At 42.6% G+C, this 23,387-nt stretch overlaps 2 protein-coding genes across 2 annotated transcripts in view; one reads left to right on the top strand and one right to left on the bottom strand.

The window, feature by feature from the left end:
• The first annotated feature begins 10,387 nt into the window (after positions 1–10,387).
• On the top strand, positions 10,388–18,548 carry tyrp1b (tyrosinase-related protein 1b). Its single transcript, XM_054603935.1, has 9 exons — positions 10,388–10,401; positions 11,248–11,606; positions 11,835–11,943; positions 12,671–12,884; positions 13,747–13,951; positions 16,711–16,878; positions 17,083–17,262; positions 17,344–17,490; positions 18,343–18,548. Exons 1-9 carry the CDS (start codon positions 10,388–10,390, stop codon positions 18,546–18,548), a joined length of 1,602 nt encoding a protein of 533 aa, XP_054459910.1.
• Positions 18,549–22,986: 4,438 nt separating this feature from the next.
• The window catches only part of si:dkey-92j12.5 (multiple PDZ domain protein), a 39,118-nt gene continuing 38,717 nt past the window's right edge, over positions 22,987–23,387 (bottom strand). Inside the window, exon 45 of the mRNA XM_054603936.1 lies at positions 22,987–23,387. This exon is cut by the window's right edge and continues 274 nt beyond it. The gene's annotated coding sequence lies outside the window, so the exon portion shown is untranslated.

The following is a 23,387-nucleotide window of genomic DNA, read 5'->3' as shown; positions in this document are numbered from 1 at the left end:
GATCTGCGTGTTTGCTTGTAGAAAAGCAAACGTGAATTACATCATATTTTCCAATGGAGAGATTTTGGATTGCATAAAACACAGATGCTCGATCTCATACCTGGCAGCGTCCACAGAGACAAGTTAAACACTTCAGTCCAAGTGCTTTCTTGTGTCCCCTTGGGATGTGTCAATGATGCCAACCTGGATATGAATATAAATAAACTGCCTGCACAAAGACTCGGCTGGGGATTCCTCATTGCCTACGGCAATACACTGGCTGCCACTATACATTTATAAGATAGATCCAAATTACTGTAACACCCACTTCCAATTTCCATGTGTTCCTACACTAACCGTGCCTTCGTAAGACTGAACATGCACACGCTAGACATCCATATAACAAAAGCATTTTTTTGTAATGATGGACATGGAAGTCTTTGTTAGATAACCTAACTTTTGGAAACCAAGCGGCATCCCCCTGCCATTCTAATCCTCACTCTGCACTGGTGACATAGAAATGTGGTGTATAGCTAGTCGAAAGAAAGGCCATATAAAGTGATTAATAAAAACCCTTGTTAAGCACACACACACATAAGGGACGCCGTGACATTCAAGACAATGCTACTTTATTGTTAGGCGCGTTGTGATAATATTATGAACCTTTGATTTTGCTCTACTTTCTCTAACTCTGTGTCCATCCCTAATAGTAGCACCAGTCACGCCCCGAACTCACAGCCCATCTATAATTGCTCTTCCAGGGTTCACTATGTGTGTGACATGCCGCCCAGGCTTCACCACAGCCAGTGTAAGGGTCTCGAAAGCATTTAGCACTGAAATGCTACATTACCACCTCCCCTCTTCCCCCAACCATAGAGACACCTGGTGGCACGGAGACACCTCGGGGTGGCAATATTTAACATGGCGATGTTCGTTTTTCCACCCTCCCTCCTTTCAACGTCACCCACTAACATTGCCCTCCCTGCCCGGGCCCAATTTACTGTCCAACCATCCAGAGTCTACACACTCAGTCGATGGTCTTGTGGCGGTAAACACACTCACACTTGACGTTTGAGCAAGATTGAGGGGAACGAAAGGAAGTACAGAGTGGATTGTTTGTTTTCGGAGTATAATTTTCTCGTGTTTTCTCTGACAACATGGAGTACTGCTTTTTGACAGGATTCCTAGTGGTTTTGTCGATACAACACTGCACATCTGAAGGTAGGGCGGCATTATTCAAACAGGCTTGATTATCTATGTGATGATATCTTTGTATTATGTTGAAAAGACACCTGCACACTGAATCCAACATGCAGATTTAGTTCATTATTTCCAATTGATTTGCACCTACACACATGATGTGTGCATGACCTTTAACTAATCCTTCTGTCAGTGAATAATGGCATGACAACGAAAAATGGTCAGAATACAGAATGTTGTTATATTCCTCGCCAAATAAAAATATAATCATAACTCTAATTCCTGGAACAGTTCCTTGAGTGGTCAACATTCCCTCATCATCGGTGTCAATATAACACGCACACCTCATCACACGGCTGCTAGAAACACCATCAATATTTGATACTATCTCCTCAGGTCCATCTTCCTCCATCCAATCCTCCACAGCGGTCACCTTGCAAGATGGCCCAGCCTCAGCCCAGGAACCAGAGCTGCCCCCAGCAGAGGTGGTACCCGCGGTGGCCCCCCCTAGCCTAAAGGAGGTGCAGCAGGCGGTGCAGGAGGCCTCAGAGCAGGTGGAGGCCCGCGGGGCAGAGGAAGTGCTGAAGGAGCTGCTGGAGAGGGTAGTGGAGGCAGCTCGGGGGCAGGTGGAAGGAGGAGGTGAAGCGAAAGCAGATGAGGTAGCAGCGCTGGAGTCGGCTGAGGAGGATGCCCCCGAGGCTGAAAAAGGAGATGGGGAAACTGACACGGAGGCAGAGGTGTTGGAGCAGGCAGTGGAGGAGGAGGTGGAGGGTGAAGATATGGGCGCCGAGGGGGGAAATAATGGTGCTGGGGAGGAGCAGGAGGTGGAATTGTTTGACGGTGTAGCCGAGGAGGGCGAAGGGGTTGTCGAGGGGGAAGGGGAGATTGCGGCTGGACCTGTGGTGGAGTCTACAGAGGGCGTAGAGGCAGAGGGAGTGGAGGTGATTGACGAGTCTATAGGCGCAGAAGTCAGCCAGGGGATTGTAGAAGACACCGTGGCTGCTTTAGAAGAGACAGGAGGGTATTCAGAGGTCGGGGAGGCCAGCGAGGAGCAGGTTGTGTTGTCTGAAACAGAAACGCAGGAGGTAGAGGAAACGCACGCTGTTGTGGAGGTGGCTGAAGGCGTAGAGCTGGAGCAGGAGACCGTGGTAGAGTCCGACCCCACCCTGGCCGTGGCCGATGTGGAGCAGATAGGGGACGTGTGGGGAAATGAAAACACTCAGGTAGATGAAACGGAAGGCGACACGATAGTCCCGCATTCTGATAATTTTGAGATAGAGACCACACAAACAGTAGTTGGGGAGCCAGTAGAGGAGGAGAACATAGTGAAGGATGAGGAAGGGTTGGAGGGCGAGGACGAACAAAGCAATTTAGTGGTGGTTGGAGGGGCTGATGAAGAGGTAGAGGCAGAAGGTACGGAAGTGGGGGAAGAGAGTGTAATCAAGGGAGAGTCAGTGGCACTGGCGAATGAGGGGGCTGACCAACAAGCAGGAGAAGAGGAGCAGACTGCGTTGGAGACCTCACATGGCAGTGAAACAGAGAATCAAGGTGAGATATGTGTCGTGTGCTGTTTGTGCAATGGGATTAAAGGTGGCCTAAAGAAATTAGGCCTCGGTGGGGTGGTCTGAGGCCGGCACAAAGCGAACAACGCTCCCGAAACCTCAAAGTTCCCAACTAATCCAAATCTTCTCGTCTATATTTCTTCCCATTTTATTAATGAGCTCCATATTTTAGGGGCCACTTTACTTTCAGCACATCTCTTATCTAATGATAATATAACATCTGAAATGTTGAATATGTAAAACCTGTTCATTATTTGGGTCACAAAAACCTAAAACTGCAATGGTATTTGTCTTTAAACATTCAGTTGCATTAGACTCAGCAGCTTTGGTTGAGCTTGCATTGTTTGCATCTTAACCTACTTTAAGAGAGGAAAGCTCCTAAATGAAGATCATAAGCCCCTTTAATACACTTTACAATAATATTGGTTACCAGCCTGTGTCCTGAAAAACCATGGCGAAACATTCAACATTGGCTGCTCTGGTTGGATTGAAGAGGGAGGTTTTGACATGTTTTCAACAAGCTTTTGGTGGAAAGCGCTTGAGAAAATGTTTACTCTGAATATCCTGACACAAACATTAATCATTTATCAGTCGAAACTTCTAAAAAAAATCTCTCAAAGCCCAATGACTGGTACTTTAAATTCACACTTCAGTGAAGACACTGCGATACTGTGAGTAAGCAAACAAGTCATGAACCAACTTCCAATCTCAGCTGCAGCACATCTATGCATTATTCTACATTCCATAGGTCCACTCGACAAACCCTAAACCTTGACCTCTGGGCTTCATTTTCATGTGTGTGTCACATACCAAACCCCTCTTCTAGAAGTGCCGGTGATCTCTGCCCCAGAGCCGGAGGACGGCGATGAGGCCTCCATGGAGCAGAGCCCCGAGAACCAGGCTCCCACCCCCAGCCCATCCCTAGGCGGGGCGGAGCCTGGAGAAAATGCCCTTGGTGAGGAGACCTCCAACAACGGCAAAGAGATCATCGCCCCGACTGATGACCTTTCGCCAAATGACCCCGTCGAGGCCCAACCTACACTGGATACTTTTGTGAAGGATGTTTTAGCTGAACCCCCCCAGGCAGAAGAAGGGGAGGAACCAGGGGAGACCAATGAGCTGGTGGAAGATGCGGCCGGAAACAAAGGTAAAATGGAACATAAAAGATATCGAAATATAAAAAGAAAATACAATATATCACATTTGATGCCCATATTTAAGGTCCCGGTTTCGATCATTATGTCTCAAACTATTATATATCACCATGAAACTTACTTACATTAAGACAATCATACTTTGTTTTACAGGTTTTCTAAACTGTTATGTTTAATTATGCAAATGAGGAATTATGTTATGCCAACTGTTTGTGAATTCAGGAGTAATATACCGACGCAAATAGAGAAAGTAGTAAAATAAACACTTAAATCTGTACTTTTTTATGTTTTCTTTCCACTAGTCAGAAGAAATACGTGTTGTGAAAGCAAAATAGCCTGAAACTTCTAAATTGATGAATTTATGTTTTTGCCTGCAGTGTCTCATCTTAAGAAAAAATTAAGGAAATTTAACTTGAAGGGTAAAAGAGAATACATACTGTTCTCAAGTGTAGCTTCAGAACTTGCATATCTGGCCAAAAAAAATGGGTTTGGGTGTATATTACAGCAGATTTTCTGCAGCTTAAAACTTGGGTAGAGATGAGAAGATGAAAACAGATCATCATGGTGATTCTGCCAGAGAAATATGCAGATGGCCAAGTTGATATGTTTCCATTTGAATAAACAGTGGAGCAGGCTGACTACACACTGACTGGTGGGGAAGACCAGAAAGTTGGGACTCTCCCGTCACAATTAGGGCTATTTTCTGCCTCACCGAAATGGACGAGCAGTATTTACTTTGTACGGTTTCTATTCCCCCAATCCTTCAACTGATGCCCCTTGGAGCTAACCTAATTTAAAAAGACAGCTTGTATAATGACATGACAATAGAAAGCAGTTATTTCTTTCCTTTTTTTCATGGAAAAACTTTGATGTGATAGTTTAAAATATATGGAATGTCAGAGTACAGCCTCCTTTATGTGCAGATGAGGGACAATTGATTTAGTCGTAGCAAAGCGTAGTGAGCATCAGATGTCAAGTTTCCTCCTAGTCTGCCCTCCCTTTTATTGCTCTCTCTCTTTCCCTCTCTCTCTCTCTCTCTCTATGCCTTAACGTATCTGTTCAGAAACAAGTGATCCGGGCCTGGAGGCATGGAAGATTGGGGCTATTTCTGCTGCATCCTTCCTGGTTGTGGAGACCGTTATCATCATTATCTATATCCTCAAATGTCGTAACAAAAACAGGTAGGCAGCACTAGTTTCTGGGGATTCAATCTCAAGGAACACAGACAAAAAAAAAAAAAAAAGGGTTATTTTATAGCCCATCATTTTACTGCTCAACTTTTTGTTATTATTATTATTCCCTGTCGCTTGCCATCCATTGATATAATGAGCTACTTCATACATCCAAGAGCCTCATACAAAATTAGATTTTCATTACAACCCTAATCTGTACTGTAAACCCTTCTCCATAATGGTTTTTTTTTTTGTTCTGGCTTAGTCCTTGTAAAACAGACTCTTTTCCTTCTCTTTACTTTTTATGAATGGTTATCAAAATAATATTTAGTCTGCATTCGCACAAGTACCAACCGTATCCCAGAGCTTCTCCTCTAATAGTCGAAATAAGCCGTCTGATTGCTAGCTGTAGAACCAGCAGTGCTACAATCACAGATGGGACTTACAGCAGTGCTGGTATATGATTGCTTCTGATGTTGCACAGGCTGCAGCTAACATTTTCCACGCTGATAGATGGTGACATGAGGAGACTGTGGCCCAGTATTGCTTCAGTATTTCTCTCGTAAAAAAAGAAATAAATTGAATGGCCTTTCATCTGTAATATTCAGTTTTTTTATTATTATTTTTCCACATGGCCAAACGCAGCATGGAGTTCATTTGTAGATAGGCAACAGTCAGCCACAGCAGTAATATCTGACTTTTTTTATTTTTATGTTTGTGTATGTGTGTGCGTGCAGCAGCCCGGCCCATCAACGGGCGTGTGAGGAAGGGGGTGTTGAACCGGAGGCCGCTACGGGAGCTGACTGCAGTGACGACACTCTTCCAGCAGGAAATGGGGACGCTCAACAGTATGTTCACACATAAACATTTATTTAACATCTATATTGGTTACGTAGAGAGAGACATGCAGATGGATTATACATCAAAGGTTCTATACGACATTCAGAACCACTAAAGCGGAGAAAGAACCCTCTGAAACACTTTCACGATGGTGAATGTGGACTTCCACCGCCAAATTCAACTCAACATGAAAGTTCCTTGTAGAAAGATCACATGGTTGGCCTTGACCAGTCTTGATTTGCTAATCTTCAAACATTGATCAGCTAGAATTAATTAGGAGCTGTAAGTAGGGCATGCATGTCTTTTGTCAGATTTAAATTATATCAAGGGCTGCATGGTTTACATCTTACTCAGCTCAGACAGTAGGCTCACTTATCTGCTAGATTTCCCCACTAGAGTCAGATTTTCTGCAACCACCAAACTGGCTTTTACATTATTAGTTGTCACCAACACTAGCCGGATGTCAGGCCTGCCTGTTGCCATCCGACTAAATGTTGTGCACTGACCTGCAATCTTGTGGTTCATAGGAACCACTAGCTGTGTGCTTCTCAGCTGATTCCCTCCTGGCTAAACTATGCGCTCAGGAGGCTGCTAGCTGGGTCACATGAGAGTGTTGGTCCTGTGAACTGGGTAATACCACTATTATTCCTAATCAGTCTAGCAAGGCTCGGATCAATAATAAGCTAAAGGTGTGCGTGCGTGAGGAGCGACCGTGTGGAAGAATGGGGGCGAGGATGTGTGTAAAAAATGAGAAAAATAAAAGACAAGACAGATTGAGAGAGTCTGTGTATGGGAACTAAACTTGTGCACACACACACACAGAGAAGTATATGTGTGCAAGACACAAAGAGAAATCTAAAGTGTGCATAGCACAGGCGATAACAAAGCAACACTGAATTATTAAACAGTCAACAAACTCATCTTGAAATGTGTCCTTGTTAAGAGATTCTATAGCAGCAGTGACAATCCAGTTGCCATTGAAAGAGGGATTCACTGAAAACACTGCCATCGAACCACAAAAGTCACTTTTAGAAAACCATCCATCACATATTTAGAAGCAGTCTCAACAATTACGGCACAAAGTGCTGCTCCTTGCACACACCAGAAGCCACGGTGCAAAGCACGCAAATTCAGTCAGCGTAGACGAACTGTGGAAGCCAGTCCATTAGCTTGATGTTTTTCTGACAACGTACAAGACGCATTTCGAAAATGAGGGTGACAGCGGTTAGTATAATAGATAAATGATTCTAATAGCAAACAAAGTTATTATTATTCACACACTCTGTATATCAATATAGGCTCCTCAGAATTCTATTGGACTTGGTGTACAGTATTTGCAAGGGCAAAGTGGTGGCTTTGCACCAGTTGGCAACCTCCGCTTCTGAAAGGTGTAGCCAATGTGGAAGTGACTTAAACTTGCATTCTCTCTAATGGCCAGCAAAGGGGCGACTCCACTGGTTGCAGATTGTATAGAAGTCTATTAGCTTATGACCCTATTTCTCACGTGATTTATACCTCAGTAAACATTATAAACATAAGTTTACTAGTTGCAAAAATCCAAGATGGTGACGGCCAAAACGTTGAACTCAAAACGGCAGTCCACAAACCAATGGGTGACGTCATGATGACTTCATCCACTTCTTATATCCAGTCTATAGTTTGAACCATGATGCCCAACCCCAACCTAGGAACGGAAGCTACCTCTTACTTTTGCTTTATTTTCTCCATTACTGACCATTAACTTACAAGGCTAAATAATCTTCTCTGGTCTCTTTCCGTCTTCCCCCGCTCTACATGCAACACTTTGCGTGCAGAGCGCAGACAATTGTTACAGAGGGAGACAGAAAAAAAGATTCTTAATAAAATACATTTGAAAATAACTAAACCCCCCAACGGAGCCCATGAAGTTCGAGAAGGTTGCAGAAATCCATAGAGTGCTGCATCAATGACGTCATTTTGTAGGACAACCGCGGAGGTTAGCCTCGTTGTGGTTCCTTCGACAAAAAGGCATTGCGATTTCTTCATTGGATTTTGGATTATTGCAGTAAATAAGCACCGGGGCAAAAACATAATACTTACACATTTTGCTCAAAAGGATAATCTCTACAAATGAACGCCACTTTTATGATTATTGAAGCGTGAATGCAATCGGCAGAAGTAAAAAGCTAACGTTACACTACACCCCGGTTGCATGAGCCCGGGTATAACTCGGACTTTGAAGGCGGACTGGTCGGCGTAGTGCTGGTGGTTTGTAGTTTAATTTAGCCCCTTGTTAGCGACCACATTTTTAAAGACGTGTTAAAGCTTCACAATTCTTGAGGGGTATTTACTGGCTTATTTCACATTCTAGAACAAAACGTTCAAATCTCTTAAGCTTGTGTTAACCGCAGACCTTATTTCAGGAATCTAACCAAAAAACCCATTAAGGTCATTCCTGCAGCACTCTTTCTGTGCACCATGCCAGATTACAGCAGAGCCAGCAATGAATTCCCACAATGCATTCTGGGTAAGATGCAGCCCTCAGCGTACATGCTCTATACATTAAGAATGATGCTTAATGTGGCGGAATCGATACCCTTGAGCGTAAATCTACTTTTTAAAAAGTCATGCAGCACTTTTAGAACTTTTTGCGTCCAGGATGCTGTCACTCAGTCAATAATGTCAACTGATCTATTTATATCTTGGTGTGTCATTACCTCCCAGCGCATCTCCTTCCAACACAGTTTGCAAGCTTCTCCATCTGGTCCGTCATTAAATAAACAGACCTCGCGGTAACAATATTAGCATTTGCTTGCAGCATATTCAACAGCAGTTTGGTGGCCATTATGAAAACACCAAGTTAGGTTGTGTTTGTTTTTTACTGGTACCCTAAGTACACCCTCAGAATGAGCCTGTCTTTGTTCTCGTGTAAAGCAAAACAGATGTTACCCTCATTTGCATTAAGTAGCTCCTATTGCGTGCGCTGTGTCTGTGATAATCCTGCTATCAAACAGAACTCTCTGCAGTTTACCCAACTGTTTAATGGGTGACATCTGCCCTTCTGTCTTCTCCACCAGGATATCAGCACTCGACCCATCTGACGTTGCTTCAACCCTGGCCCGAAACAAAGAGCAGCACGAAGAGGAGCGCGCGGTAGCCATGTCCAACCTCCCGCCAAGCTCAGCAGAGGAGTCGGCCAGCACTGGACTGGGACCAGACTCCTCGCAAGACCTCAGGACTTCCATTCTTTAGGGGATCCAACTGTTCTGTCGGTTCCTACTGTGTCGAAATAAATCCCCCGTAAAAAGCCACTCTCTATCCCTGCACCCAATCCAAATTCACCCAATGAATCACCCTGAATTCTTGAACCCTAACCAACCAGACACAGACTGCCTTGGATTCAGATTGTAATGACTACTGTATATGTAGAACATTTGCATTTGGTGTTTATGACTGCGTGTCTGCCTGTGTGAGTGTAAATTGAAAGAAGGAGATACTGTCACACATTTGGCAAGGAAGGAGTGCCATTTAGCAGGTGAGCACATCTGTGGGAATGAGTGAACCGGAAGAGCATGTTTTAAAATACTCTGTGTGCATGTAAGTGTGTGTGTGTGTGTGTGTGTGTGTGTGTGTGTGTGTGTGTGTGTGTGTGTGTGTGTGTGTGTGTGTGTGTGTGTGTGTGTGTTTGTTTGTAAATGGGATAAAAAGTTTTATGATTCTAGTTTGATTCGAATAAAATTGTTAGGAAATGTTTTTCATACCGACCACATCAGTCACGCTGCACAGAGCTGTTGAAAATGATGTAAAAAGGGGCAGTTGGCAATTCTCCTGATTTATCAGTAATTAATAAAGTGCATTGAAGGTGGCATAGAGTGCCATATCTACTCGACCTCATTGAAATAAATAACACCAGCCAAAACCCAAACAAAAAAGATTTTTCATTATAGATACAAGATTTAAAACTTGATTTCTATTCTTCGCAACTCCTGAGCTTTGTATCGTCTTTTGTGATTTGAACAGTACCAAATAAAAAAATGAGAATGTTGATTGTGTGCATGGCTTTTTTCTTTAATGTTGGTCAATCGAGCCCCCCCCCCACACACACACACAGACACCTAACTGCCTCCACAGATAACAAACCATAACCATGTTGTTGAAAGGGACTACATTCGCTAAAAAGTATGACTGCTATCTCACAGTCGGTTCTTTTATTGCCCGAGTGACCACACGGACTGGCGTCATCTGGGTTGTGATCATAAGGCCTATGAAAGAATGTGTGAAAAAGCACTCAAACCCTCAAGTGTGTGCGCGTGTTCTGTCTTTGTGTACTGTATTTGTGTGTGTGTGTGTGTGTGTGTGTGTGTGTGTGTGTATGTGTGTGTGTGTGTTCTTACACAAGCTCCAGAGAGGTCTGGTCATGCGCTCAGTAGCTATTTAAGCCAAGAGAGGGAAATGGGCCGACTCTCGGGGAGCTACAGTTCTGCAGAAAGAGAGGAGCAGCATGCACAGTCAGAGGTAGGGGAGGCACACACTGATGCTTTTGTTTTCATATAATGAACAGTAGAATGCAATAAGTGTTAAAACCAAAGTGTTAAAACCAAAGCGTGAACCATTGCTTCTGCAACATTTACAAACTGAAAATATGAGACTAATTTACAATTAAGCTATTGGCAAAATTAAAGAGAAAAAAAGTTTTTAGGACTCAAAACCGTAAAATGTAAAACTTTTTTTTTTTTTTTTTTTTTTTTAATTGGTAACTTAACTTCAGTGGTTTTTATCACTGTTTGGTTAAAGAATAAATAATTGCACCCGCCAAAACTGTTACTCACTCATTCATTCCTCATCAACAAGCTTCAAAAGACAAGCAAATCTATCTGGAAAAAAAAGAAAAAAAGGTTGAAGCAAATCGTCGCTTGCCGTCTGTTGTTGAAAGCATTTTCTGAACTTGTAAGAGTTGAAAGCTAATGGCTTTGTGAATTATGAATAATGACTCGCACTGCCTGCAGGGGCGTGTGAGGTTTTAAGTGAAGTTTCGGAATAATGTTAAGACAATTGGCTTTAACAAGAGAACACGGAGCGGGCGCGTCGTTCCCGAACTTAATTGAAGTGCATGTCCGCAGTGGATTGAATTTTTTCCGTGTGACGGGATTGGCTCCGGGCCCCTTAACAACCCTGGATAAGTGGTTTGGAAAAAGATGGATGGATGTAAAACAACAATTCTCAACATGTAAAAAAGTGTCTACTCCATCATTGTGTTGCTAAAACTCCTAACCTACTTTTTTTTTTTTAACTTTATTCTCCCTATCTAACTCATCTCGTGCACCTAAAACTCACCCTCCATTCCCTATGGATTTTGGGTAGCATGTGGAGAGCGGTTCTCCTGCTGGCAACCCTGTGCGTCACCCTAACGCTGGCCCAGTTCCCCCGGGACTGCGTCACCCCCGCGGGGCTGCAGAGCGGCCAGTGCTGCCCTTCCCCATCGGGGGCCGAAGGGGACGAGTGTGGCTCCAGCACGGGGAGAGGGCAGTGTGTGGCCATCGCGGCGGACAACCGGCGCCACGGGCCCCAGTACCCTTACGCTGGACGTGACGACAGAGAGAGGTGGCCGCTGAGGTTTTTCAACCGCACCTGCCAGTGCAACGGGAATTTCAGTGGCTACGACTGCGGGCGGTGTCGACACGGGCTGACTGGACCGGACTGTGATCAGAGGATCTCCGTGGGTAAGAGAATGGATGTCTAGGCCTTTGAAGAAGTGAAGAAGTAGGGAGATACAATCAAGAGAACGAGGGGCAGAATTTATGGTTCTAAGAAAAGCAGTGTGTTCATTATTAATAACATTTTTTTCTCTCCTCCCCTCTTCCCTTGTTCCTCCCGCAACTCAACAACCCCTTATCCTCTCTCTCTCTTAACCCCTTATCCTCTCTCTCTCTCGTTAAACCCCCCTCCAGTCAGGAGGAATATCATGCAGATGAGCTCAGCCGAGAAGCAGGCCTTTGTGAACGCTTTGGACCAAGCCAAGAGGACGGTCCACCCTGACCTGGTCATCTGCACACGGCGGTACACGCAGATACACATCGTGTTATTACAATCATTACGTCTGGGCTTTGAGAGAGTATTTTCAGATTGGATTTATGGTAATTGAAAGGGAGATTGATCAGCTATTCAGCCAGTGTTTGTATCACCGCCGTAGAACAGACAGCCGAGCTTGGCCCAAAGACCTGCAGGCTCAGTCTAGCTGAGTTTGGCAGTTGAAAGCCTCAGTAATAGAGCTGTGAGTGACCCCATGCTGTGTTTTGAAAGTTATCTGTTAAATGAGGAAATTTTCTCGCGGCGGATTTCTGCCCAAGCAGCAGGTGGAAGTGCAAATTATCAGTTAAGGCTAGAGTAAAGAGGGGTTTATAATTGTTCTAAGTAGCAGTGCATAAATCTGTGAACGACCTCCTTCAAAATCAGTTGAGGATTATAGTAGATTTATTTTTTTGAAGCAATTCTCAGCTGCAAGTGGAAGAACCCTTTAAACCTCCTAATAAATAAGTCTTCATTTCTCCTGTATTAAGGATCTCAGCCCCCCACCCCCCCAACACAGTAGAATAAACACAATAAAATGCGTGCAGTGTCCACCAATTTCTAGTTCAACTAAAAGCATATATTCTCACACGCCAATGAACCAAATGAGTTTGGAGACTGTTTCTGAAACAAGAAGATAAACAGGCTATTTAAAAGCATTGTGTCAGGAAAAAGAAACACAAGGTGACATACATCCTGTTGCTCCTCTCATCTTTAGGTACCAGGAGGTGTTTGGACCCGATGGCAACACCCCGCAGTTTGAGAACATCACCATTTACAACTACTTTGTTTGGAGCCACTACTACTCTGTCAGTAAAACCTACCTGGGGCCCGGCCAGAGCAGCTTCGGAGGCGTAGACTTCTCCCACGAGGGCCCCGGGTTTGTCACCTGGCACCGTTTTCACCTGCTGCAACTGGAGAGAGACATGCAGGTGAGAAGAGGGGAGGGAGATGAGGGGGGTGAAAAGGAAAGGGGGGAAAGAGAAATGGCTTTTGGGCTGATAGAGTGATGGAGGAAGTGAGGATGGGAGGGAAGATGATAAGGGGAGGAAGGAGAGAGTGGGGGGATTTGAAGAGATTGATACAGAGCGGAAGGGAGGGAGACAAGGGGGAGAAGGGAGGGAGGATAGAGGTAAGAGAGATTCAATTCAATTTATTTTGTATAGCCCAGAATCACAAATTACAAATTTGCCTCAGAGGGCTTTACAATCTGTGCACATGCGACATCCTCTGTCCTTCCCTCACATCGGCACAGGAAAAACTCCCCTAAAAAACCCCTTTAACAGGGAGAAAAAAGGAAGAAACCTATGGGAGAACGACAGAGGAGGGATCCTTCTCCCAGGATGGACAGAATGCAATAGATGTCATGTGTACAGAATGAGCAGCATAACAGTTCTTAGATACAACACATTCAATGTATATGACATAAATGATTCATATAATAAGACTACTTATAATAACAGCAGCAATTATTACAGTAGAATTATAGCCATGAAAATAGGGATAGTAATGTGACTAATAATAATAATCGAAGTAGCAGTGGGTGTCAGTCGGCTCACAGCAGGAGGCACGACTACGGTCCAGGTACCACAACGATTCATGGATTCAGATGTATAACAAAGGTAGAAAATGGTAAGAAAATGAGGGGAGTGGTGGAAAATAATGCAGGATTGAAAGTACAGGAGGATATTAAACTACATTGCTTAATTCGACAATCATTTGGGGATAAAGCTTTTTCTTACACATGTATCTATTGATCCATCCGTGAACACTTCCTTCTTTCCATCAATGCAGGAAATGCTGGCCGACCCAACCTTCGCCCTGCCCTACTGGAACTTTGCCATCGGTGGCAGCGAGTGCGACATCTGCACCGATGAACTGCTCGGAGCCAGGAGCTCCTTCGACATTAGCTCCATCAGCTCCAACTCCGTGTTCTCCCAGTGGAGGGTCATCTGTGAGAGTGTGGAGGACTACGACTCGTTGGGCACCGTCTGCAACAGTAAGGACAGTCGCAAAAAACACACTCTGTACCCAACATGTTCTCATCCCAACTCAGCACAGAGTGACACTATGTCAAACGTGAACTAAGTAAAACTTAAACTAAGTCAAAAGTAAATCAAGTAAATGTAAACAAAGTATATAAACTAAGTAAAATGAAAACTAAGTAAACCATAAACTAAGTAAAATCTAAGCTTAGTGAAACATAAACATGGTAAAATGTAAACTAAGTACATAAACTAAGTAAAACGTAAACTAAGTACGTAAACTAAGTAAAAGGTAAACTAACTATGTAAACTTTGTAAAACGTAAACTAAGTACATAAACTAAGTAAAACGTAAACTAAGTAAGTAAACTAAGTAAAAGGTAAACTAACTATGTAAACTTTGTAAAACGTAAACTAAGTATGTAAACTAAGTACGTAAACTAAGTAAAACATAAACTAAGTATGTAAATGTAAACTAAGTAAAAAAACGTAAACTAAGTACATAAACTAAACGTAAGTAAAACGTAAACTAAGTAAGTAAACTAAGTAAAAGGTAAACTAACTATGTAAACTTTGTGAAATGTAAACTAAGTATGTAAACTAAGTACGTAAACTAAGTATGTAAACTAAGTAAACTAAGTATGTAAACTAAGTACGTAAACTAAGTAAAACATAAACTAAGTATGTAAACTAAGTATGTAAACTAAGTATGTAAACTAAGTACGTAAACTAAGTAAAACATAAACTTAGTATGTAAACTTTATAAAGCGTAAACTAAGTACGTAAACTGAGAATGTAAACTAAGTAATTTAACTAGGTAAAATGTAAACTTTGGTATGGAACAGACGTCACAAACATCACTATCAACATAACTGAACAACACTTTGGGACACGAACACCGGTCACCTGGTTAAAGGTCCTTTGTTTGTTTGTTTGGCCATCCACTTCCTCCCGCCCTGTGTGGCGTTTTAACAGTCTTGACACTACGTCATCACAATCCCGGACGCGGATGGGTTTACATTATATTTACATGAAAGCCTGGTGCGTCTCATACGGATACTCAAGGGGTGCCTTGTGTGTCGGTATCAGACAGCGAGGGTCGGGACAAAGCGTCGGTATTGGAGGCCCTGTGCCGCTGTACCACACTGTGCAGGAGAGCGGTGCTGATATACAGCGTAGTCACAGCTGCATCAGAAAACAGGGCAAAGAGCTCATAAAGAGAGCATGTAGAACACAAGCTACTATAAATAACACCTCGCTGCTGTTGTGCCACATTCTATATTGCTCTCTACTACTACTGTTTGTCTGAAACTACTCCATTTGTTCAACCACTTCTTCTGAGTGGTCGTGTGCAACCATAGCAATGCATCTTAAAACACTTGGACTTTGAGGCATTTCTTCAATGGGCCTAATTTCTCTATTGCAGACATCGGAGCCTGCAGTTTTCCCAAGTGTTAATTCCCAATGGGTGGAGCGGTTTAGACTAGAATAAGGCAACTCTGTGTAACACTGTAAGCTAGACTTTTACGTGATCAGATTTGCAGGGATTGGACCTCATTCCAAACTGGCACCGGATTACAAACCTAAACTAAATCACTACGTTCCGCAAACCTAATTCATATAAATATTTCATTTTTCCTGTGGTATTAATGGAAGAATGTCAATCCTCTTTTAGTGCAGAGCTCTACTACAATCACATTTAAGGGGGGGGGTTCCTTTTGAACAATTGCATATGTATCAGAAGGGAATTTGGTAACAGGTAAAACATGTGAGTGGCCAACGTGTGAGCGATCTGTCTCATTAATCCCCTTAGAGAGTCATGACAGGCCCGGTATTTCCTGCATCAACAAGCAACATCTCCTTAAATGGGTTAAGGGGGTGGGGGGTTGCCTCATTTGTGCATGTGCTTGTTGAAGACAGGAATCTAGCAGTCTACTGGTTCCTTTGATCTGAGGGAATAATCTTCAAACAGACAGACAGTCTCAGTTATGTAGCCTTCTGTTTATGTGCCTGAGTGTGTGTGTGTTTTTGTGTATGTGTGGGAGAGAAAGAACAACAACAAAAAAAAAAGGAAGAAAGGGATCATGCGAGAAGGAAGAAAAAAAAAAATTGTTCTGTTCAGTCAAAGAGCTCCCACTCACTACTGTTGACTTTTAGTGAATAATTTAAACAAGAAAACTGCCGCCCTGTCATGTTTATGACTGATCAAGCTATGCTAGTCTAGAAATAGAAAGTAGTTCAAAAATACAACATTTCTAATCATCTTTTCATTTCATTTCTGTTGGGACTAATGGCCCGAATCTTAACTACAATGCCCCACAAACCAAATGAGTCACCGCCTCACGGTTGTATCCCTACGCCAACCAAACATGTTGCAGTTTGCATCCACGTCGGTCCAAAATGTCATTACGTCATCCTTGTATCCCATTAGATAACACGTTCTTTGTGAGGTCATAGTGACCTTTGACCAACAAATCCTAATCTGATCGACCTTCAGGCGTCCCAGAAATATCGCGGGAATGGGACTGACGTGAGGTCACGGTGACCTGTGACCTCCAAAATCTAATCAAGCCATCCTTGAGCTCGGGTGAATGTTTGTACCGAATGTGAATGAATTACCTCCAGGCGTTCCTGAGATACGTGGACCACCCAGAAACATTCAAAAAAAAAGTTGGGGCTTGTCCAAGTTATATTTTGTCTGAGTGCAGAGGTAACTATGCTGCATTTGATAGATAACCTTACCTCTGACCTCAGGTTTGCTCCTTATCCCACAGACACAGAGACCAGCCCCATCATGAGGAACCCAGCGGGAAACGTGGCCCGCCCCATGGTGCAGCGGCTGCCGGAGCCCCAGGACGTGTTGGACTGTCTGGAGCTCAACGCCTTCGACACGCCACCTTACTACTCCACCTCCTCCGAGAGCTTCAGGAACACCATTGAAGGTGCACAGCTTAGCGTAACGTGTTTGAACATTCTCTCCACATCAACCTGTGGAAGATACTTGGCGGAGTACTGTGTGACTGATACAAACACAAAACCAGAACCACGCACACAATAAATCCTTCCACTCAAATGCACATATGGCTTCCTACTTTTGGTAAATCAGAACTTGAACTTTGGTCATTTTTTTTTGTTGTGTTTTCCAGGCTACAGCGCCCCCCGGGGGACGTACGACCCAGTGATCCGCAGTCTGCACAACTTGGCCCACCTCTTCCTCAACGGGACGGGTGGACAGACTCACCTCTCGCCTAACGATCCCATCTTCGTCCTGCTGCACACGTTTACCGATGCCATCTTTGACGAGTGGATCGGCAGGCACCAACCAGGTACGTTGAGACCGATCTAGATTCAGAAACCCGCTCAGAGGAAACGTCAGATTGGCGAGCCTATTTCCTCTCCTCCTGCAGGCGAAGTGGTTTACCCCGAGGAGAACGCTCCTATCGGGCACAACCGGAGATTCAACATGGTTCCCTTTTGGCCTCCCGTCACCAACGCCGAGATGTTCGTCTCTGCCCCGGAAAACCTGGGATACTCCTATGAGGTCCAGTGGCCTGGTGAGTAGCAGCACATACATGTACAAAGTCCCAGTGACACCCCCCCGACCACCACCAAAACCACCACCCTCATGACCAGATGGATAACCAGATGGATTGTCATTTTGAAGATAACTTTATTAATAACCAGATAGTCATTTTAAAGATAACTTTGATAACCAGATAGTCATTTTAAAGATAACTTTATTGATAACCAGATAGTCATTTTAAAGATAACTTTGATAACCAGATAGTCATTTTAAAGATAACTTTTTAGTCATTTTAAAGATAACTTTGATAACCAGATAGTCATTTTAAAGATAACTTTGATAACCAGATAGTCATTTTAAAGATAACTTTGATAACCAGATAGTCATTTTAAAGATAACTTTATTGATAACCAGATAGTCATTTTAAAGATAATTTTAAAGATATTGATAACCAGATAGTCATTTTAAAGATAACTTTGATAACCAGATAGTCATTTTAAAGATAACTTTATTGATAACCAGATAGTCATTTTAAAGATAACTTTATTGATAACCAGATAGTCATTTTAAAGATAACCAGATAGTCATTTTAAAGATCAGATAGTCATTTTAAAGATAAGTCATTTTAAAGATTTGATAACCAGATAGTCATTTTAAAGATAACTTTGATAACCAGATAGTCATTTTAAAGATAACTTTATTGATAACCAGATAGTCATTTTAAAGATAACTTTATTGATAACCAGATAGTCATTTTAAAGATAACTTTGATAACCAGATAGTCATTTTAAAGATAACTTTGATAACCAGATAGTCATTTTAAAGATAACTTTATTGATAACCAGATGGATTTTCATGGATAATAAAATCTCCCCTCCCACAGTTCGTGCCTACACCCTGTCTGAGATCATCACCATAGCCATTGTGGCGGCCGTGCTGGTGGTGGCGGTGGTGGGCGGCGTCATTGCCTGCGCAGTGCATGCCCGCTCCTACCGCTCAGCCGAGGCCCTGGAGCCGCTGCTGGGAGAGACGTTCCGGCGCTACTCGGAGGACGAGCGGAGGCTGGACAAATCGCAGTCCGTCGTTTAAATACGCACCTCTCCCAGAGAGGCCTTAACATTTCCCCCTGCGTTTGTTTCGGGTTTTTTTTTTTTATTCCCTTACTTCTTCTAATAAAGCCGAGCTGGTTTTGAACCCAGAGTCTGTGTGTCTGTGTCAATGTATGATGCAGAGTCTGCTGTTGTTGGGTACGCTCTATAGGGGGACGTTTTCTCCCCTATAGCGTCTCACTCTCCAGCTCCTAATGTGTATTCATGCAGACAAAGTTCATCTATCTGTTAGATGAATGGCCCTAGAAGGTTTGAGGTTGCTGCTCCATTCATTGTGCATTCGATCTGGGCCCATCGCCGTGTGAATAATGTGCACTGGTGAACACTATGAACCGACTACAGACAAGGTCTTACTACCAGAGGCCTTTTCTGCAGGCGCAAATTTGCCTGTCTGAGGCCTGGAGGCTCACCAGGAGACCACTTAGATGTAATGTTGCTTCTCAGCAATGAGTCAGATCAAGTCCATGCAAATGTCCTCATGTCTTCATAGCAGCGCACACACACCGCCCTCATGTGGATGTAACACGTTACTGCTGCAGTATGAGTCATGTGAGTCACCCCACGCACTGATGTTATTGATGCAGATTTTTAAGCCTCTGATCGAGAAAATATATATATTTTGTGAAAACAGCTGTTCTTAGCACATATAAGGATCACCACTTTCATGTTAATGGAGTCCATACATGTTTTAGGCATTAATGACTAAATAATATCACAATATGTATATTAAAAATGAATTTTAAAGCCATGAAATTGTGGGATGCAACACAATTACAAACAAATACAAATTAAATCACAGTCAATGAGCCGTTTCCTAAATACTCAAACCAGCCCGTCTGGCACCAACAGCAATGGTCACCATGTTCAGAGTCACCTCCATCACCTTTCCACACCCATTCTGATGCTTGTCTGTTAACACTATACAGTTTCTAGGGGTTAACCCTTAACCTTAACCATCTAGCTCATATCTCAATCTACTGTATTTAAACACTGTTTATTGCCACAGATGACACAATCGATGAATACACTCATGACTCAGCGACAGGGCCTTTTGTGTGAATAAGTGACACCAATTGAAACACAGATCTGCGTTTTTGCAAAGAAAAACATCCCTCCAAAACGTGTGTATTGTACTTTTTTTTTGAATGATCAAAGTTTTCTATCAAGAAACATTTATAGAATGAAGGGGGAAAAATATTAAGGTCAAGATACTTACTTGGAAAATTGTTGAGATGATGTCAGTAGAAGACAGCCATGTTCTTTCAACTTGGGAAGTGGTATGTGTTAGAGTATGGATATTTTCTTGCCTAAAAAAGTAGCTTAATAGAGTTTAGAGTCTGGGGGTGTTGGGATATGTAGTGTGTGTCTACATTCAGTCAAGAACAGGTACGGCTAGACCGTTTAAAACAGATGTTGCAGATGTTTTTAAGGGCTCTAGGCTGCAGCTACCATTGATCATTTAGGGGGCTGGGGTTGAACTTTCATTATCTGAAGTTACACTGAGCTTTGAAATGGGAGATAAAAAAAAAACAACAACAATGAATTGCATTTATGAATTAAAAAGTAAGCGAGTAAAAAAAAAATCGTAGAAAAACATCTTTTAGATGTTCCAAACAGTTTCAGGCAAACAACTGAATTAAGAATTGCACGCAAGAAATGAGTGAATCAAACTAAATGAATATGGAAAAAGCGGTTTTAAAGCTCGTAACCCGATGATGCGGCGTGTCATGCGGTGCTTCTCCACTAAAACTGCATGACGGCGTCTCATTATCTCTTGCTTCAGGGCTACGCCGCTGAATAAAACACAAGCGCCGCGTGCTTCTCGGCACCAAATCTCCCATCAGGGCAGCTCATTTGCTGGTGACAGCCCCAGACTTATATTGGGAGATGACGTGGAACCGGTGACACCTTTTAACTGCAACGTGCTGTAAGTACTGAAGACCTGCAGTGTGTACAGTGGCAGTGACAGTCGGCCTAGTTCTTTATTTGAGACTCAGCACTGGACTGAACTGCTTAGGAATGGCATTTCTTGCAGAGCATGCTGGTATCTTGAAATAGAATCTCATGGGAATGGATGGGAAAAGAAGAAGATACTTTTTTTGGGGGGGGGGGGGGGGATCCACCATCAGTTGGCTGTTCTCTCTGCACCAGCAGGTTACACTGACAGAAAAAAAAGAGAACGCTGTGGACTCATCAATATGGGTAGATGTGACAGTCACACACACGGAACAATCATTTGGCCGCTGCTACCCTCCAGAGAGAGAGAGAGAGAGAGAGAGAGAGAGAGAGAGAGAGAGAGAGAGAGAGAGAGAGAGGATCATTAGTGCCTTTCATGACACTTGTGCTCTCTCGTGGAAGTCCTCTTATTCTCAGCTTCAGAAAGAAAATATAAATGCATTACAACTTGGCTTTTATACACGATGGAGAAGAGGGTGAGAAGAGGCCAACCGGTGGGGGAAAAAAAGGTCCCGTTACCAGTCACCTGCTGGAATATTCCTCATAAATGTTTGAGGGGAAGGGAATATAAAAAAAGAAAAAGAAAAAGATTGGATCGGTTTTCTTGCTTAATGAAAGAAAAAGAAAATTACCTGACGATGCATCTGGCCCCCTGCTAGAGCTGTATGAAAATCAAATTAAGCTCACATAATAAACAAAATATATGTATATAATGTAGTTTTGGATGCAAACCGACTAGAAGATATAAGATTTTAATTTCACTAAAGAGAAAACCACAATGTTGTTGGAATTATTCATTTTAAATGCACAAAAAGCATTTAGCCATCTTAAAACCCTCTTCACGCCAGCCTTCAGGGTGACGATTGTTCATCTGGAGGAGGATAAACCAGACTGCGGTGGCTGGTTTTCAATAAAGCTTGCAATGTGAACAGATGGCTTTGATTAATGCGCAGGCTCCAGACAGGATCTCCCTAGATGCCTCCTATTTCCTAAATGAGACATTTGTGTGCAAATGTATTGTTTTCTCAGGTTGTCAACAGTAAGTCCCGTAATTAAAGTTGAAGTTCTTTGCATTTAAAAAAAAATAAAATAATAAATGGTACAGGTCTCCATTGGCGTTTCTCTGACTCAGGTTGATAACGTCTTTCTCCTAACTTTAGTCTCAAACTAACTCTTCTCAGCAATGGAAATGAATTAAGTACATTTATTCAAATGCTGTGTTTCAGCACAGCTGTGAGGTATTTGTACTTAACTTAAGTATTAACATTTTCTACCTTTTTTTTCCCCCCACTGCATTTATGTTTGATGCCTTCAGTTACTTTGCAGACTGAGATTAATGATACGGAATATTATCAATACATAAATCATGATGAATTCACAAGATACCCAGCAGTATCAGCTTTGAAATTAGAGTGATGAACACATAAATGCATCCATTATTACAGTTTAATGATATAAATATATGTTATTTTAAAATTTTACATAATGAGTACTTTCACCTTTGCTACTTAAAGTATATTTTGTGTTGTATTTCTACTCTGCAATGTTGCTACTTTTACTTAAGTCGGAGATGTGACAGCCTCTCCTGCTGTCACCCACTTTGTGATTTAGTGCTTACCTGTCACTCCATGATGTACTGCGTGACACACACTTCACTAAACCTGAGTGATCTTGAATATGCGCTGATGTTTGACAGAGACAGAGCAATAGAGGGAGAGACAAAAAGCATAACCACGACAATAAAACAACCCCCCCCCCGGCAAACATTATGCAAAAACAGATTCCTGCATCTCTCCTTAAAGAAGCTCAAGCGCGGGCTCAGACGTCCTCATTAAACAGCTCAGGAATCTCAGATTATCAAGATCACTTCTTTGTGGGATTTGGATCTCAAACAACGAGATATCCACCAGCTTATCTTACTCAGTGCTATTCCAGAGAGGCGTCGCAAAGCATCACGGAGCCGCTTGTGTGACTGATGTGTGTGACTGATACATCACACACACACACACACAGAGGTACATCGGGAAACAAGTGAGCAAATCAACAGAAGTACTGAGCTAAAAAAAACAAAACTGTTCTACGTACAAAACTCTAACAAATGACCATTTAATAAGATCACTCGCAGTACATTCAGTTTACACATCGTGACCCAATCCCAAGCCCCCCCGACGTGTGTGCTGCTGTTCTGAAGGCTACGGACATGAAATAAAATGAATGATATATGTGGAGAAAACATAAATATCACAATACAAATTAATTCATATAAAACAGGGACTGTTTCTAGATAACACGTTGAGCTACAACGGTACTCGTAAAAGACGACTGATCACGTTTACAGACCATGAAAACGGTAATAAATATATGAATAAATCACACTGATATCTTTAGTATTAAAGATAAGTTAATCTCGACACACTTCGAAGATGAGAATGAATGAAATAAAAAGCGAAACAGTCTTCCGGAAGCAGACGTCCTGACAGCTAACTGCCGTACAAAAGATTGGCAGAAGCACTTGGCATGTAACGAACAGAAGTAGAGCGAATACGTGTGACGCTGCGTCTCGATGCACGGTCGGCAGATTCAGAGGTTTTTTGGTTACGATTATGTATTCATGAGCTTGTTTTCGCGGGCAGTGATGCTTATCAATGCGCCAATCTATCAAAAATACCGTGAACCGGATAATTAGGACAAAATATATTACCATCAGTTAGCTGATTGAATAGTTTCCTCTGGTGCTTTAAAAAATTCTATGGTTACTTAAAAATATCCTGATTGTATTAATACAGATATATGCATGATTGGGATATGAAGATCCATATAACATAAACACATTAGTTCTAATAACACCTTCATGGTGGACGTT

Source organism: Anoplopoma fimbria, chromosome 9 (genome assembly GCF_027596085.1).
Source record: "Anoplopoma fimbria isolate UVic2021 breed Golden Eagle Sablefish chromosome 9, Afim_UVic_2022, whole genome shotgun sequence".
Classification (NCBI taxonomy): Eukaryota; Metazoa; Chordata; class Actinopteri; order Perciformes; family Anoplopomatidae; genus Anoplopoma; species Anoplopoma fimbria.
Note: the sequence above shows the minus strand (reverse complement) of the source record. Positions and strands in the feature narration are given on the sequence as shown.

What these genes read in the sequence shown, in the direction of transcription:
- tyrp1b (XM_054603935.1), top strand. An exon ending in GATCGGCAGGCACCAACCAG is followed by an intron (nt 17,263 to 17,343) that starts GTACGTTGAGAC and finishes CTCCTCCTGCAG; the next exon opens with GCGAAGTGGTTTACCCCGAG. An exon ending in CTATGAGGTCCAGTGGCCTG is followed by an intron (nt 17,491 to 18,342) that starts GTGAGTAGCAGC and finishes CCCCTCCCACAG; the next exon opens with TTCGTGCCTACACCCTGTCT.